At 39.8% G+C, this 18,094-nt stretch overlaps 1 protein-coding gene across 4 annotated transcripts in view; it reads right to left on the bottom strand.

Moving 5' to 3' along the window:
- Positions 1-18,005, bottom strand: part of rab3gap1 (RAB3 GTPase activating protein subunit 1) — an 80,807-nt gene extending 62,802 nt beyond the window's left edge. The window contains exons 1-6 of one of the 4 annotated variants that reach the window (XM_048598936.1): positions 17,937-18,005; positions 17,760-17,815; positions 14,209-14,284; positions 13,596-13,731; positions 10,656-10,734; positions 5,363-5,482 (exon numbers count right to left, since the gene is read on the bottom strand). In XM_048598936.1, the coding sequence (XP_048454893.1) occupies positions 5,363-5,482; positions 10,656-10,734; positions 13,596-13,731; positions 14,209-14,284; positions 17,760-17,815; positions 17,937-17,954 (485 nt within the window). In that variant the 5' untranslated portion in view covers positions 17,955-18,005. Of the gene's footprint in view, positions 1-5,358; positions 5,483-10,655; positions 10,735-13,595; positions 13,732-14,208; positions 14,285-17,759; positions 17,816-17,936 lie in introns of those variants that run through there. The other 3 variants (XM_020530350.2, XM_048598937.1, XM_048598938.1) reach the window with 3 other exon arrangements.
- Between the last annotated feature and the right edge of the window lie 89 nt (positions 18,006-18,094).

The raw sequence follows: 18,094 nt of genomic DNA, 5'->3' as shown, positions 1-18,094 counted from the left end.
AAGATCAGAAATTTTACTTCAGGTGCAGCAGATAAGGGGACTACTATAAAAACGGGGCAGTCAACGCAGGACTAAGGGTGCTGTACTTAAATGCAAGCAGTATAACAACAAGGTAAATCAGCTTCTAATGCAGATTGAAATTGGCAGAGGCGATGTTGTGGGTATTGCAAAGGCATGTCGGCAAGGGGACCAAGGTTGGAAACTAAATATCCAAGGATATGTCTTCTATTGAAAGGGCACGCCGATGGGTAGAGGGGTGTGGGTGGCCTTGTTAGTAAGAAATGAAATCAATAGCAAGAAATGATATAGCGTGAGAAAGTGTAGAATCTGTGTGGGTAGAGTTAAGGAATCGCAAAGGAAAAAAAGACCCTGATGGGAGTTGTGTACAGGCCTCCCAGCAGTAGTCAAGGTGTGGGCAAGAAAATAAACCAGAAGGCAGAAAAGGCACAATTACACTAATCACAGGGGGCTTCAATATGCAGGAAGACTGGGACAATCACATTGGTAGCAGAGCTTAAGAAAAGAAATTTGTGGAATGACTGAGGTGGCTTTTTTGGAGCAGCTTGAAAGAGCGCCATCTAGGGAACAGGCAATTCTAGATTTGGTATTGTGTAATGAGGCAGATTTCATTAGGGAGCTTAAGGTGACGGATTCCCTGGAGGGGGTGCAATGACTGTAATATAATAGAATTCACCCTGCTGTTTGAGAGGGAGAAGCTGCAATCAGATGTAATGGTATTACAGTTGAGTAAAGGTAACTACAAAGATACAAGGGAGGAGCTGGCCAGAGTTGGTTGGAAGGGGAACCTGGAAGGAAAGACAGCGGAGCAGCAATGACAGGAATTTCTGGGGGTAATTCAGGAGGCACAGCAAAAATTCATCCCAAGGAAGAAGAAACAAAGTAAGGGGAGGATGAGGCAACCATGGTTGAGGAGGGATGTCAGGGAGAGCATAAAAGCAAAAGACAAAGTATATAATGTGGCGAAGATTAAATGAGAAGCCAAAAGATTGGGAAGCCTTTAAAAGCAAATGATAGCTTAAAAAAAGCAATTAAAAGAGGAGAAGATGAAATAAGATTAAACTAGCTAGTAATATAAGTTTGCAGGAGGTTGTTTTTAGATATATAAAAAGGTAAGAGAGGCTACAGTGGACATTCGACCACTGGAAAAGGAGGAACAAAGAACTGGTGGGAGAACTAAATAGGTACTTCGTATCTGTTTTCACAGTAAAGACCAGGACTTCAAGACAGTCAGGGGGCAGAGGTAAATATAGTGGCCATCACTAAAGTGGTGGTGCTGGGGAAGTTGAAAGGTCTGAAGGTGAATAGAATACGCAGACCAGATGGATTACACCCAGAATTCTGCAGGACATAGCTGAGGAGACTGCAGAGGCATTTGTGTGATCTTTCAATCACTGGAGTCAGGGAGGGTCACAGAGCACTGGAAAATGGCTAATGTAACATCCCTGTTTAAAAAGGGAGAGGGGAAGAAGTCAGGAAATTATAGACCAGTTAGCCTGACCTCAGTCATATTTAAGATTTTAGAGTGCCTTATTAAGAATGAGATTACAGAGTACTTGGAAGTGCATGGTAACAAAAGACTGAGTCAGCATGGCTTTGTCAAGGGGAGGTCTTGCCTGACAAATCTGTTAGAATTCTTTGAGGAAGTAATGAGCAAATTAGACAAAGGAGAGCCAGCAGACACTATCTATTTGGATTTCCAGAAGGACTGACAAGGTGCCGCAAAAGAGGCTGCTAAAATGATACGAGTTCATGGTGTTAGGGGCACAGTATTGGCATGGATAGAGGATTTTCTGACTGGCAGAAGGCAGAGAAAGGGAATAACGGGGCTTTTCAGGATGGATGCCAGTGACTAGCAGAGATTCAGAGGGGTCAGTGTGGGAGCACAACTATTCATGATATATATTAACGATCTAGATGAAGGAACTGAGGGCATTGTTATTCTGTTTGCAGATGAACCAAGGATAGGTGGAGGGGCAAGTTGTGTTGATGATGCCCGAAGGCTAAAGAGGACTTGGACAGGCTAGGAGAGTGGGAAAAGAAATGGAAGACGAAATGTGGGAAAGCGAGAGGTTATGCACTTTGATAGGAAGGATAGAGGTGTTTTCTAATTGGGGAAAGGCTTCAGAAATCTGAGGCACAAAGGGACTTGAGAGTCCTAGTTCAGGATTTTCTTAAGATTAACATGCAGATTCAGTTGGCAGTTAGGAACACAAATGCCACATCAGCATTTGTTTCACAAGGGCTAGAATATAAGAGCACAGATGCACTGCTGAGGCTGTATAAGGCTTTGGTAAGACTGCATTTGGAATATTATGGGCAACTTTGGGCCCTGTATCTAAGGATGGATGCGTTGGTGATGGAGGGGGTCCAGAGGAGGTTTACAAGAATGACCCCAGGGATGAGGGGCTTGTCTTTGAGGAGCAATTAAGGACTCTGGGTCTGTACTTGGACTTTAGAATGAAACGGAAACTCCACCCACTGAAACTTACAGACTACTGACAGGCCTGTATAGAGAGGATGTGGAGATGTTTCCACTAGTTGGAGAGACTCAGACCTGAGGACACAGGCTCAGAGTGAAGGGATGACCATTTAGGAATGAGATGAGAAGAGCAGGAATTTCTTCAGTCAGAGGGTGGTTGATCTGTGGAATTCATTGCTGCAGAAGGCTGTGAAGGCCAAATCATTGAGTGTATTTACAAGTTCTTCATTAGTAAGGGAATCAAAGGTTATGAGAAGAAAGCAGGAGAATGGGGTTGAGAAACGTAACCCACGATCGAATGGTGGAGCAGACTCAATAGACCGAATGATCTAACCCTGCTCCTATATCTTACGGTCTATGGTCAAGACGTCAATGCAATTATCGACAATCAATCAGTCAAAGAGACAAGGGCTTTGCTCATAAGTAAAAAAATATTCTCAACGGAGATACATAGAAGCATGGTGACAACTGAGCTACCAGAAGAGTTGACATTGTCAGCATCAGGAGTGGCAAGCTGGACAGGGAGGGAATTGGCAAGCTTAGCACCAACGAATGCACTGGGCAAAAAAAGATCAACAAGAGACTGGAATGATACCATTGAGTTACTATTTGTGACGGGCTAGTACAAGTGCTTCATTAAGATGTTTTACTTGGCAAAGACAAATACTTTAAGCCAAGTGATAGCCTCCCTATTCGCTGAATTTAAGGTGATTAGTCTGCAATTTAATTTATGAAAGCGTAAACTCTTGGTACTTTATAGTGTTGTGCGAGACTGTCCATAGTGTGCAAGAGGTCTCTATTGTGGAGGTTGCATAGGGGCCTTGGCATGTTCTGAGGAAAAGGTCATTGGACCCAAAATGTTAACTCTGATTTTTCCTCACAAATGCTGCCAGACCTGCTAAGCATTTCCAGCAACTTTTTTTCCCCTCTAATTTACAGTATCCGCAATTCTTTCAGTTTTTATTTAGTATTTAAATCACTGCACGTCTCTTCTAGGCATCCCCATCTCGAAGATGTTCTACTCCTCTCTCCGACAGGATTTCTGTTCCAATCTTTTTTCTTGTCTGGCGACATTAATTTCACTGTCACTCACGGTGTTTGACCAGGTATTTCTTTAACTCTATTCCACAGCCATATCACATTCCTCAGTGACTGCCTCTTGCTCAGACACACCCCATGTGGATTCCAAGTGAAGGTTCATCCCTTGTGTTTTGAATCCACACACTATCACAGGTATCTCTGTGATGTTCAACATCCCGCAGACAGGTGCTCTCACCAAATCCTGGAGATCCACACTCAGTGCCACACGCACACACTAGACCTCTCTCTCTCCAACAGCACTGCATCACACTGGCTCAGGGATACACCACTCCACAGTTCCTCTGGTTCATTCGCCATGCTAACAAGAAACTTCTCCTTTTCCTTTCAGGCATCAAGGTGTAGCAACTCAGAGATACCCATGGCCCTCTGAACCTTCCACCCCTCCCCCAACCCCCACCTCCTGTCAAGTATTCACTATTCCTCCTAACCTTCCGCTGTCCGATGTTGAACGTTCCGTACTCAGCAAAGGTCTCTGCTTTATCCCTCTGCGTACCCACCTTAACAAATTTTGGACACGGCATGACATTGAACTCTTCTTTCGCTGTCTTCGCATCCGTGCTCATTTCTTTGGACAAGAGTCCTCTCCCCATCCCACAGATCCCTTCACCCAGTTCCAACACTGTCCCTCCACCTAGACCCCTCCCTCTGGCTTTTTACCTGCACTGGATCTGTTCATTGAGAACCATCGATGTGACATTGATCGCCTCAATTTCTCTGCCCCCCTCACCCAATCCAACCCATCTCCCTCTGAACTGACTGTGCTCCGTGCGCTTAGATCCAACTCTTATTTTGTTGTTAAGCCTGCCAATAAGGGTGATGCTGTTGTAGTCTAGTGTACTGACCTCTACATCGCAGAGACCCAGCACCAGCTCACAGATGCTTCCTCATATCCTCCCTGGAGTGGCGGTCCCGCCGCCACCGCCTCTAAGCTGATAGTTCCACAGCCCCGCACAGCTCACTTCTACCTGGAGTTCTAACGTAGGGTCCAAAACGTTACCTCTGATTTTTCTTCACAAATGCTGCCAAACCTGCTGAGCTTTTCCAGCAACTTCTGTTTTTTTAAAGCAAGGACTATGTTTATCAAGGGCCACTCTCTCATACTAGTTCGAAGTTCATCATTCGACAGATAGGACTTTCCGTAAGGAACTTGTTGGTGTCTTCCCATGTCTACCATCCCTTCATCCAAAGGATATCTGCTCATGTTGCTTCATATCAGAAAGATAGATGGAAGGGGGCTGAACAAGTCATCATAGGGTGGTGTGGGAGGTGCAACACCAAAGACTTCAACGAACATGTGGATTTTCATCTGTCAGTAATGTGTGGGAGAGTGTCAAGAAGCCAGGAAGGTAGATGCACAGTACTCTACTGCAGAGTATGATAGAGCAAATGGTAAGGTCTGTAGCATCCACATTAATTCAACATCTTTGGTTAGAAGATTATCGTGGGTTCCAAGATGCCAGAGGTAAGTGTAGGCTATGGGGAGTCAGTGTTAAGACAGCAAGAAGGTCAAAGAGTTCAGAGGGATTGGGATTGAGAATTTGGAAGGCAAAGTACTTGAGACACGAAAAGTGAAAGAAGGCATGGTGATAGAAGAGAGGTCTATAGAGAAAATGAGGAAAATAAAAAATGGAAACAAAAAAAATTGGCTCAAGTCCATAACAATTCATAAAGTGATCATAAAGTCTAAGATTCTCTCCTTCAGTATCCATACCAATGTTCCATCTGTTACAGCCCGTACAACATTTTCAAATATTTACCTACCACCCAGTGTTTCCCAATGCAATGGAGATGGAGCTGAGCAGAAGGTTGCATTTGGATTCACTGATGACCGCATCATTACTTGCTGCTGGAGCAATTATCACAAACTCTCGTAAACCATACCTAGGATAAGAAACACCTGAAGATGATGAATTTGCAATTGATAGCTATTCCTCAATTTCAACACTAATGGCAAAATGCAAGGAGTAAATCCAAAGAAATCGCTACAGATTTTGCTGAAGTATGTAATTTACCTTTTAAGTTCTTGGGAGGCACTTTTCACAATCAAAAATTCTGCTTATTCAAGAAGTATTTTAAAAACATCTTTTTCTTAAACCCAAGTTTCCCCAGATTACATTATCAAAATGACAAAGTGCAAGTGAAAAGTGGTCCTAATGTTGCTGTAGAAGGCATGAATCAATCTGGATTTGCTTCACACCTCCCTTCACCAAATGGTAGAACTGCCCTTGGGGAGAAATGATCACAATGTGTTACTTAGAAGCATAGGTTGAGAGGAATGTGAAAGAAGTGGACTTATTTTATTTGGAAAAGAAGAAATTTAAAGTCCTGATATTTCCCAGGATCAAAGAGGAAGTAGTTTATTAAATGACAAAACATTAGGCAATAGAGTGAAAAGTTCAAGTGTCAGGATACACAAATTTAGGAAATCAGAGGGCAGTTGAAACTTTTAACCCAAAAGAGAAAGGACTTGTGGAATAAGTTACCAATTAAGACCATCTGGTTGATGGGAAAAGTGAATGAGCTATATAGCCAAAACAGAGCAAAATGTGGGAAGGCAGATGTTGGAGTTGATCCCTGGAAAGGAACAGGTCTGTCATGGCTTTCTTCAGATCCTATATATAAAGATGGTAATAGAATAGTCCATATAAGCACCTCTATTCTGCTCCACAACCTAACAGATCAGCTAATCTGCACCTTAACTCCATCTAGCTGCTTCTGGAACGTAAAACAATTAAACTCACAGGACAAAGGGTACTGAGAAAACTAAAACCTCACAAGTCAAGGACCCGACAGACTTCACCCTGGATATTATGGAAAGGTGGAAACTACGGGCCAACTAGGCTAACATCTGACATTGTAAAAATACTGAAATCTATTATTAATGATGTTACAGCAGGATACATATAAAATCTTATGCAAACAAGCAGAGTGAATATGGCTTTGTGAAAAGGAGATCATGTTTGATTAATTTATTAGATTTCTTTGAAAAAGTAACATGAAGTGTGGATGAATCACAGAATCCACATAGTGTGGAAAACAAGTCATTCGGCCCAACAAGTCCAAACTGACTCACACCCTACACTGTAACCATGGCCAATCCACCTAGCCTGCACATCTTTACGGGAGGAAACTGGAGCACCCAGCGGAAACCCACATAGAGACAGGGAGAATGTGCAAGCTCCACACAGACAGTTGCCCAAGCTGGGAATGAACCCGGGTCCCTGGCACTGTGAGGCAGCAATGCTAACCACTGAACCACCGAGCCATCATGCCTGAAAAGGAAAATGCAACTGTGTTACGTTATTTCCAAATGGTACTTGATAAGGCATCAAGCCACAACCTACTCACAAAGAAAGAACTCATGGTGTAACCTGTAGGGAGTGACATATTGGTACAGCAAAGATTTAGTTATGTAACAGGAAGCACACAGTACAGATGGTTATTTGACTTGGCCAGCTATAACCAGTGGTAAGGCCTCAACTACTTACAAATCTATATGAATGAATTAGATGAATGTTCCAAATGTATGGTTACTAAATTTGTGATGACACAAAGGTAGGCAGGAAACAGTTATCAAAAGAACATAAAAGGTATCTGCAAAATGACAGGTTAACTAGGAGAACAAAAATGTGGCAGGGAGGAATATAATGTGGGAAAATGTAATCTTGCCTAACTGACCAGGTAGAATAGGAAAGCTGTATATTATTTAAATGGAAGGAGTTTATAGAAGAGTGGTGCAGAGAAATCTGGGTGATGAATTAGTGAGCAGGTCTAGCAAGTGATTAAGGTGGCAAATACAACGTTGCTTATATAAAGGGAATGGTATATAAAAGTACAGAAGTTTTGCTCAAGTTATACAGGGCACTGGTGAGACCACATCTGGAGAACTATAGACAGTTTTGGTCTCCTTGAGGACAGAATTGCATTAGAAGCAATTCAGAAAAAATTCACTCAAATGATGCCTGGAGCGAAGAGATTATCGAATGAGGAAAAGTCAGGACTGTGCCGTTTTAGAAGAATCAAATGAGATTATATTGTAAATTACGAAGTCTTGAGGGGACTTAACAGGGTGAATGCTGAGAGAATGTGTCATGGACCAGACCAGACTCTCTCAAAATATTTTAAGAAGGTAGCCTAGACCCTAATGTTTTCTTATTTTAAAAGGTAGATGTGAAGTGCATGTGCCAGATGTGATGCAACTGGTCAAAATACTTGACGTTAAGCAAAGCACAATTTATTTAAACACTATAATTAAAATACAAACAAAAGAAAGAAGAATTTAGCTAAACTATTGGAAAACTTAACCGAATAACAGAGAGTACCTATTACTAATTTACTGTTCCAATATAGTAACATCCCTTAAACAGCTGCTCTTCCTCATGAGAGAGACTGGAACTAGGGGCTACAGTTTTAAAGTAAAGGGACGCCCATTTAGGGCAAAGAGAAGAAGATTTTGTTAGCCTGTGGAATGCTCTTCCCAAAGAGCAGTAGGGGCAGAGTCATCTCTGACAAAATCAGTTTTTGTTCTGTGTTTGAAGCTGACAGTTAGTTAGTTGTAAATGGTAACAGTTGAAGCACAAGATGTTTCAATGTTATTACATTTGATCTTGCCTGAGAACAAGGCCATGGTTTGTTGCAAGGGTTTTAAGTATGTCACTCAAATCAATTCAAGAGTCAGTGGTCATTTTACACAGTCAAACAAGGAGCCCAGTCAATTTTAATATGTCAGGAGTAAGGGTCCCTTGCTGATGGCTGGGTGTCCAACTGGGGCTCAGAAGTACCTGGGAGCAATTTGCTGGCTGTATGCTGTGTTTTAATGAGATTTGGCGACTCAGTGTCACTAACATCTGGATGAGAAATAAGTGGAATCGGTCTTTGTTGCATCTGCTATTTTACATGCTCTAAGAGGTGTATGACCACAGTTTAGCTAACCCATATTTACCCCATGTTAATTTTGGGTATTCAGAGCATAAGTTGTATTGTAGATGGCTTTCCTTTTCAAACTTTACACAGTAAAGCTTACTTTATTTGTTCAAAACTACAGAGTCATGTCTCTTTTTATTGTTGGTAAATACATGGGACTCCAAACTTGATCTGGTAGGGCTCTGAATAATTTTAAGGCCGAGTTTAAATGGATCCTGATAGATAAATGTATCGATAATACAGCTTGAAGAGGTGTATTTTGTCCTTTTTTTTTTAAACGATGAAAGATTGAGACAGAGGCAGAGAGCGGTCTGCTCAAAGCCAATGAAGTAAACAACTTGTGAGGGCTTGGGTTTTTTTTTTAAAGTTGGAACAATAGAAGCAGCTTGAATGGGTGGGGTCAATTTCCCACAGAACCAAGATTTTCAGTTTAGTTTTCAGTCGCAGTTGCTGGGGTCTTGAAGCTGGATGTGGAAGCTCTTTTTTTCTTTCCCTGTTTTAGCTAATAGCTGCAGTTCTCTTCTTGCTGCTAGAATTGCATGTGAGACAATCTATTTTACTGAACTTGCTTTTGCCAAAGGTGTTTAGGGGATATTATTATATTGGAATAGTTAATTAGTCATAGTTTATATATATTCTTTTGATAAGCAGTTTGATAGAGTTACGGGTAAGCAAATTCTTTTATTTTATTTTGTCTGTATTTTAACTGCAGTATCAAAATAAAGTGTGTTTTGCTTAAAGTCGAATTGTTTAACAAATTGAATTGCATCTGGAACACCTTACACTTACCGTTAAAATAAGAAAAACTTATGGTCTAGGCTATCTTAATACATTTTGAGGGGGTTTGGGCTGGTCCATAACATAAGGGAGTCAAAGGTTATGGGGAGGTAACAGTAAGGTCACAATCAGATTCGCAATGACCTTATTAGATAGGGGAGTTAGCTCAAGGGGCAAAATGCACTATTTCTGCTCTTAATTTGTAGACTCATATGCACCTAATAATTTCAAGATAGATGTAATTGACTCAGCATTCAATGCATTTTCAGAGCGAGTTTCAGATTTCTACTGTCCTTCGTAAAAAGTCCTCAGTCGCTCTGATTTCACCCCGAATGGCGCTTGGCTCTAATTTTAAGATGATGCCTTATTAATCTGCTTCCGTTATTCATGGAAATTGATTCTTATCTACTCTGACCATTATACCATTTTCAAGCAAAACAATTAGACCACTCCTCAATCTTTTACACTTCAGTGAACAGAATTATATGTAACCTGTCCTTATAAGTTCCAGTAAATCAGTACTGATACCACAAACGGCTCCCACAAACCTACGGAAAGCTTGATTAAGAGCAAAGAGGCAAAAACCTAGAGCAAGGCCGGCTTTCCACTTGCTTCGTCGGGAATGGTGAGTACAATAGGAGAACCAGAGTACAGAATATTTCAATAGTAGTACATAATTTTTATAAATATTGGAATTTTTGGAAATTTTTACATCAAAATCCATGTAATCAATTACATTCAAATGATTAAGCAAATCTATATATCAACATTATCTTCCAACCATTCGTTTACGTGAATTTTCCATGGTTGCCTTCCCGTGGGAGGTTCATCAAATCAATATTGTTCTCAAGGTGCTCTGTTGTTATAGTTATCCTAAAATGCAGCAATTTATTTCACCAGTAGTGTACAGGTACTCAAAACTGAACTTATAATACCAGTCTCCATTGTTGTGATAACGTTACTATATTGTTGGCACATATTACTCATCCAGAATTTATTTACAAAGATGAGAGACAGACAGAAAATGCTTGCAATAAGAACACATTCTCTGGTATCCCTTCCCTTCCCCCTGAAAAACATATCTTAAATATATTCATGCTTTTAAGAGATGCCACTGCTTCTACATTAAAAAAACAAGGCAGCATTGCAATTAATGAGCTGTTATACTGGATCAGAATTCGAGTCTGATTAATACAAATAAACGTGTCCCACATACACAGGATTTTTCCTATTGCTCACTAGAGAATCATCAATTCTAAATTGGCATTGGCTTGAATGTGTTATGTTATTTGACATTTGCACAAAATTGGAAAATAAATAACACCGAGCTGAATAACACCGAGAACGTGCCTACCATCTGACAAGACAGTGAGCCCTGGGTGGAAAATCATTGCTCATGGATAGTAAATCCTGCATTGCTTCAGGAAGAGCATCTGTTAAAATATAAGTTCCTTTTATGAAATAAAAATAAATCTAAGAAAAACAGGAAACACAATTCCTTCATAGAAGTTAATTCCTTTGAGCATATGTAAGTATAACTATTGGTAATTAACTGAATATCATGGAAAGCAAGACTAATTTGCAATATCTACACCCCTATCAAGAATTTAATAGTTTTAGATCCTAAATGATCCACTTCTGTAATACAAATATACATGCACACAATTGAAAGTTGAATAAATTCATTCCAACTCAACACTTTCAAAAATGTATTATAGAACTCGATACTTCAATTATACTTTAATATAAAAGTTTATGATTCCAGCTGATGTTACCATTGAACAAGTCAGATCCCAGAATAAAATCCGACTCGACAGACCATATTTTGATTTTCTTCTTAATTTAAGATGGCAGTATTTCACTAAAGCATAAGCATACATGGCTGTGGATTTGGTTTTAATAGTAAAAAAAGTCTATTACACAAAAGAAATAAAACTAAAACAAATTAAACCAAGCAATGTACATATAACAGTTGGAAAGTTTCAAAGCACAAAGCAAAACAAAATCCCGAGCTCTCAACACTGTTACATTACAGTTACTCAAGACCAGAAAAAATTCCTTCTCCTATCAAATTTGTAGTTTGACTTAACTGCTTCTTCTCTGTTCCAGTCCTGTGAGCTACAAAATCTTTTTCTTTGTTTCAAGTAATTGAAATCCGACACAGTCCCAGCTCTGAATAACTAATGCAGGTTTCTAACCAAACACTCATAATTGAAAGTTTTCATAAAGTACAGTCTTGCACTGAGCTCAATCAGCCTAGTGAATTCCTTTTAAACTGCCTCCAACACCAGCATATCATTTTTAAATACAGGAACCACTGTATGCAGTGTTCCAGGTGTGGCCTCACTCAACAGCCTGTACAGTGGTCACAAGACTTCCCTATTCATAACCTTAGTTAATAAAACCAACCACTTAACCATGTCCTGCCACCTTATGTGACTAGTAGACATGCACATCAAGGTGTCTCTCTCTGATTCTCGGTGCTTCCCAAGATCCTATTATTTATCATGTACTTCCTGCCTGTTTGATCTGCCCAAGTGCAATAACCCTAACCCACCTCGGACTTATCTGGATTGAATACCATTTGCCATTGATCAAAACGTCTGAGCAGCCCACCTAAATTCCCATGTATTCCAAGGCTTTCGTCCTCACTATTCACCATCCCAATTTTCATATCACCCCCAAACTTACTGATGAATCCTCTTGCATTCTACGTTGTTTACATGTACCACAATCAGAAAACATCCCAACATTGATCCCTGCAAATTCCCACTAGACATAGACTTCTAGTCACAAAAACACTTCTCGATCACCACCCTTTGCTTCCTGCCAATCAGCCAATTCTGTACCCAATTTGCCAAATTTCCTTTGTTCCCATGATTCTCACCTTCACTATCAGTCTCTCATGAAAGACATCAAAGGCCTTGCTAAAGTCCAAATAGACTACATAGTTGCATTGCCTTCATCTATTCACCTGGTCACCTCTTCAGAAAGTTCAATCAAGTTGATCAGGCATAACCTCCCCTTGATAAAACCATGCTAACTATTCTTGATTAATCCGTGCCTCTTCAAGTACAGATTAATTCTGTCCCTAAAATTGCTTCCATTAGTTTCTCCATCACTGAGGTTAGCCTAACTGGTCTGAGGTTTCCTGGTTTATCGCCTGCACCCTTCTTTGAAAACAGTATCACATTGGCTGTCCTCCATTCCTATGGCTACAGACGATTTAAAAATTATTGCCAATGCCCCTACTATTTCCTCCCTTGCCTCAAACAACATGGGATACATTTCACCCAGCACTGGAGATTTATCTATCCTTAAGTCTGCCAGATCACTCAGAACCTCCTTGCTGTCTATGCTAATTTCTTTAAGCATATCACAGTTCTTCCCCCAACTTCTACACCCACTCATCGTTCCTCTCACTAGTGGTCACCGACAAAATATTCACTTAGCACTCCACCCACAAATTACCACTGTGGTCCTTATTTGCCTTAACCTTTCCCTAGTTATCCTGAATGTATGTGTAAAATAACTTAGGATTTTCCTTTATTTAACCTGCCATTGTTTTTTATTTATTCATCGTGGGATGGGAGTATCGTTGGCCATTTATTGCCCATCCCTAACTGACCAGAGGGCAGTTTAAGAGTTAACTGTGCATCTGAGGTCACACATAGGCCGATTAGGTAAGAATGGCAGTTTCTTTCCCCAAAGGACATTGGTGAACCAAATGGGTTTTTCCAACAATAGAGAATGGATTCATGGTCATCATTATACTCTTTACTCCAGATTTTTATTGAATTCAAATTCGACTAACTGTCATGGCAGTTTTCAAACCTGGATTCCAGGATATTATTTGGGTCTCTGGATTAATTGTCTAGCCATAATACAACTAGGACATTGGCATGAAAGAGGGAGGCATTGTGTTGTTCTCCTGATTTCCTTGTCAAGTTTCCCCTTAAACATTCTGTAGTTGTCTAGGACTACTTCTGTTTTGCACCCTCAGAATCTGCCATAAGCCACTCTTTTTCTCTTTATTCAATCTTGTACATGCCTCAATATCCAGGGTTTGTAGGATTTCTTGGTCACACCCTTGTCTTTATTGGAAGATGTTGGCGCTGTACTCTCCCTAGTTCCTTCTTGAATGCGCCCCACTGCTCTGACACAGATTTACCTAAAAACTCCCAGTCCACTTTGGCCAAATCATATTTGATCTTATTAAAATCAGTCTTTCCCCAGTTTTGAACTTTAATTTCAGGCTCATAATAACCAAGTCAACTCAAATAGCCAGTCATACCTTCTTCAGATTCTTCTTTTATTTCTTTATCAGTCAGATATTCTTGTTTGAGATAATGGTGTGTTATACTGAATTTATAGTCCGCGAAAGAAATTTCATCAGACTTCTCCTCCCACACTCCAGAAGTGAATTCACCCTGTAAATTCACAACGTTGAACACTTTCTTATAGAACAGATTTTAAATACATTTATGAAGAGTCAACACAATGAATTTAAAGGCATGTTTACACAAAATTCCTCTTGAAAACTGAAGTATCATGGGCTGGAATTATTATTCCATGGATATGGACCAAGGAATGCAGACAAGGGCTAATGGCAATTATGTCAATTTTGCAACATCCTTTATCACTGCATAAATTATGCTAGAAGATGCTTTAGAAACTGCCATAAATGAACCCATTATAAACATTAGAAGAAAATTTAATCAACCCCATAACAAAGCAAACATAGAAAATAGGAGCAGGAATTGCTCTGCCATTATGATCATTGCTGTATTTATATTGCTTTTATTTTGAACAATTTGCTCTATTTTTTTAAAATTTCTTGATAAAAACATGAAACAGCAAACAATATTATTTTACTTATTTATATAAGAGCATTTAGTAAAACAAACCTTTTCCAAAGGATCCCTTGCAGTGCTTCCAATCAGTTTCCAATTGTTCAGTACTTCTTCAATTCTTGACACAAATCTAAAAGTTTTGAAAATACAATGTGATGTTAAAATGCTTGAGGTTTATTAACACTTGAATAAAGCCTTAAGACATGACATGTAATTTTGGAAGCCAAAGTTGATTTTTATACTTAACTGTAAGAACATTTCTTAGACTTCAATCTAGGAAAATTTTGAAACATTTGTTCACAGATGTAAGTATACTGGTTAGGACAGCATTTATTAATTATCCCTAGTTGCCTCGAGGGTAGTTTAGAGTCAACCACATGGCTGGGGGTCTGGAGTAACATATAGGCCACACCAGTTAAGAATGGTTCATTAATGTCCTTTTAAGAATCTGCCAAAGAAATTTTTTTTCACAACAATCGACAGTGGATACATGGTCAAGATTAGACCAGCTCTTTGATTCACAGATTTTACAGAAAAGAAATTTGGTAGGATTTTCCATGGTAGGATTTGAACCCACATCTCTAGAACATTAGCATTTAAAAATACAGTGCAATATACTGTGTTCCAAGAATGAGGATCAATACATGTATGAAACTTGCCATATTTCCACTTCTTTTGATTGCCCCAAGGTACTGGAATCTCTTGAATCAGCCAATCTACTCAAAGCAGCAGCATTATCTTTCAATTTAGTGTGCACAAGATATTTTTGTCTCTTATAAAATATGATAACTTTTAGAATAATTTACAGAAAAAATAACTTATGCAACTATTCTTTACAATAAAAATTTTCAAAAAACAATATTTTAATTGCACAGTCAATTATTTTTGTAACATATTAATCTGCATAAATTACTACTGACATTCTTATTAACAAAAGCCGTGATACAAACTCAAGTGGTGTTAGCAATAAAAATATAATTAACAGAATTTTGTACTCATTCTCCATACACCTCAGTAAACCTAAAAAACAGAACTGAATTCATGCTTTATGACTCTGAATCCTTTAATATCCGTTTCACCTTTATCAGATGCACTAAACCTTTTGTATGGCTCATTTTCTCAACTCAAGGTCACTTAAATTGAACAATCTGATAATGAACATCTTTTGCACACCAACTTCCCTATTCACTATTTTCATGCTTTAAACATCATTTCTAGATCATTTAAACATCTTTAACGGAGAAAAGAAATTTGAGATATTAAAAGGAGTAATGTATAATTTTGAAGTTCCAGTGTGGTCCATTACTTGTACCAGTCCATCACAGCTCGGTTAGACCATAAAACATAGAAGTACAAGTCGATCATTCAGCCCATTGAGTCTACTCCACCATTCAATCAGATCATGGTTGGTTTGATTTTCCTTAAGCCTATTTTCGTACCTTTTCCCCATGATCCTTGACTCCCAGATTAAAAATTTCTCTACACAAGTGCGAAGTATACTTAATGATCCAGCCTCCACAGCCCTCTGCAGTACAGAATTCCAAATTCACTGTCTTCAGAAAAATTTCCTTGTCATTTTCCTTAGTGGGTGACCCCTTACTCTGAGATTACACCCTCTGATCCTCGACTTTCCACAAGGGAGAAAACCTCTCCACATCTACCTTGTGGAGCTAAGAATTTTGTATTTTACGAAGGTCATCTCTCATTTTTTAAAATTCCAATAAATACAAACCCAATCTGCTCAACCTCTTACCATAAGATAATCCCTCCATACCCAACCAAATGAACCTTTTCTAGACTGTCTCCAATACTTTTACATCTTTCTTGAAATAGGGAGATCACAACTATTCCCAATATCTTAATTTTGGTCTAACTAGTGCCTGTATTGTTTTAACAAGATTTCCCAATTTTTATGTTACATTCGACTGAAATAAAGGCAAATATTTCATTAGCTGTTTGTCATCTGCTGACTTCTTATGCTAGTTTTTTTGTGATTTATACACAAGGACTCCTAAATCCCTCTGCACTGTAGCTTTCTGAACTTTCTCAATTTAAATAATATTTAACTCTTCTTTTTGCCATGGTGTATAAACCCACATTTTCCTCACAGAATATTCCACAGGTCAAACTTTTGCCCTCTCGCTTAACTTGTATATCCCATTGCAGACTCTGCCATCCTCATCACTTGCCTTCCTAAAATTTAGGAACAGTACGTTCACTTCCCTCATCCAAGTCACTAACACATTACAATAATTGTGGCCCAGCATTGATCCCTGAGGCACTCCAAAAGTTACATGCTGCCATCCTAAAATACCCCTTTATCCAGCTCTCTGGATCGTTACTTACCTAACCCTCCATCCATACTAACATGTTACCCCAACACCATGTAGTCTAAATAAAAACTGAAAGAACTGCAGATGCTGTGAATCAGAAACAAAAACAGAAGTTGCTGGAAAAGTTCAGCAGGTCTGGCAGCATCTGTAAAGAATTCAGAGTTAATGTTTCAGTTCCAGTGACCCTTCCTCAGAACATCTTTCCTCGTTTGGTTGAGTATGGAGGGATAATCAAGAGGCGACTAGATATAGCACTTGTGGTGAATGGGATCAAAAGGTTATGGGGAGAAGGATTAGGCTATTGAGCTGGACGATTAGCCATGATCGTGAAGAATGGTAGAGCAGGCTCGAATGGCCGAATGGCCTCCTCCTGCGCCTATCTTCTATGTTTCTATAACAGGAAGGGTCACCAGACCCGAAACATTAACTCTGATTTCTCTTCACAGATGCTGGCAGACCTGCACTGAGCTTTTCCAGCAACTTCTGTTTTTGTTTGTGACCATGTGGTACCTTACCCAGCACAATTGAGAAATTAGTTTTCAATTTGGTTACTAATTAAGGAATTAATTCCAAAAAATGTACGGTCAGACGACAACCCTAGGAAACGGAAATCACAACATGAAATTCTTCTATCTTTTCTCCGGAGGTGACAACACAGAAAGACAATCAACTCCCCAATGATGCTGTGAAACAGCCCTTCAGAGATTCTCTTTCTTTCCCTTTCCAAGCCAAATCAAACCAGGATGGCTTTGAATTTATGTCATAACCCAATCAGTGACCTTCACACTCGGACAAAAACACACCATACAGTATATTTTGACATAGTCACATTCCTGTAGTTTTACAGATTCATGGATTATTTAAAGAGTCTTACAATGAGTTACAATTTAATAAACTTCAATGGCACAAAGCAGACTAAGCATTATTCCATTATGAAATGCTGCATGGCTCCGACAACAAACTGTCTTATACATGGAGTAACTGACTCCATGACTTCAATAAAAGGGTGTCCTGAAGATTCCTTTGGAAGCGAATGGCTTAGGAGGGGCTGAAGAATCTAAAATCGATAAAGTAAGTGCAAAAACCTGCTGGCTACGCACTGCCCATCGTGTTCATGGTACATAAACCACAGTAACCAGATAGTTTGCCAGGCAGCCAAAGGATGGGATGGTGCCTGTGGAGGACAGAAAACCAGAACCAGGCTCTCGCGCGTCTCCACCACGGACGCTCGCGATTCCCAACGGCCACAGCCCCGGCTTCCCCTCACCCTACCTCTCCCACTCCGACGCCGTCGTAAAGTCCGTGATTTCGAACACTTCCGACTCGGGCTGCCGCAATTAAAAGAAAAGAAACACACGAGAAAACAGTGTGAGAACGATCATGGAATGGCCAACTATAACGACAAACAACACATTTTCACACAAGAAAAATAAAGATCCGTTCACTCACGTCACTGTCCGCCGCCATCTTGAAATCTGTTTGTTTGTTTGTCAGGCGATGCCTTGTGGGTAGAGGCACGCCTCCAGCTCCGGAAACACCGGTCATTCTCGGTCAGCATACCCGGGGTGATATGGAAATACTGGTCATCTCGAGTCATCACTGTCCTG

The sequence above is a fragment of the Rhincodon typus genome, chromosome 7 (genome assembly GCF_021869965.1).
Source record: "Rhincodon typus isolate 14 chromosome 7, sRhiTyp1.1, whole genome shotgun sequence".
NCBI lineage: Eukaryota > Metazoa > Chordata > Chondrichthyes > Orectolobiformes > Rhincodontidae > Rhincodon > Rhincodon typus.
Note: the sequence above shows the minus strand (reverse complement) of the source record. Positions and strands in the feature narration are given on the sequence as shown.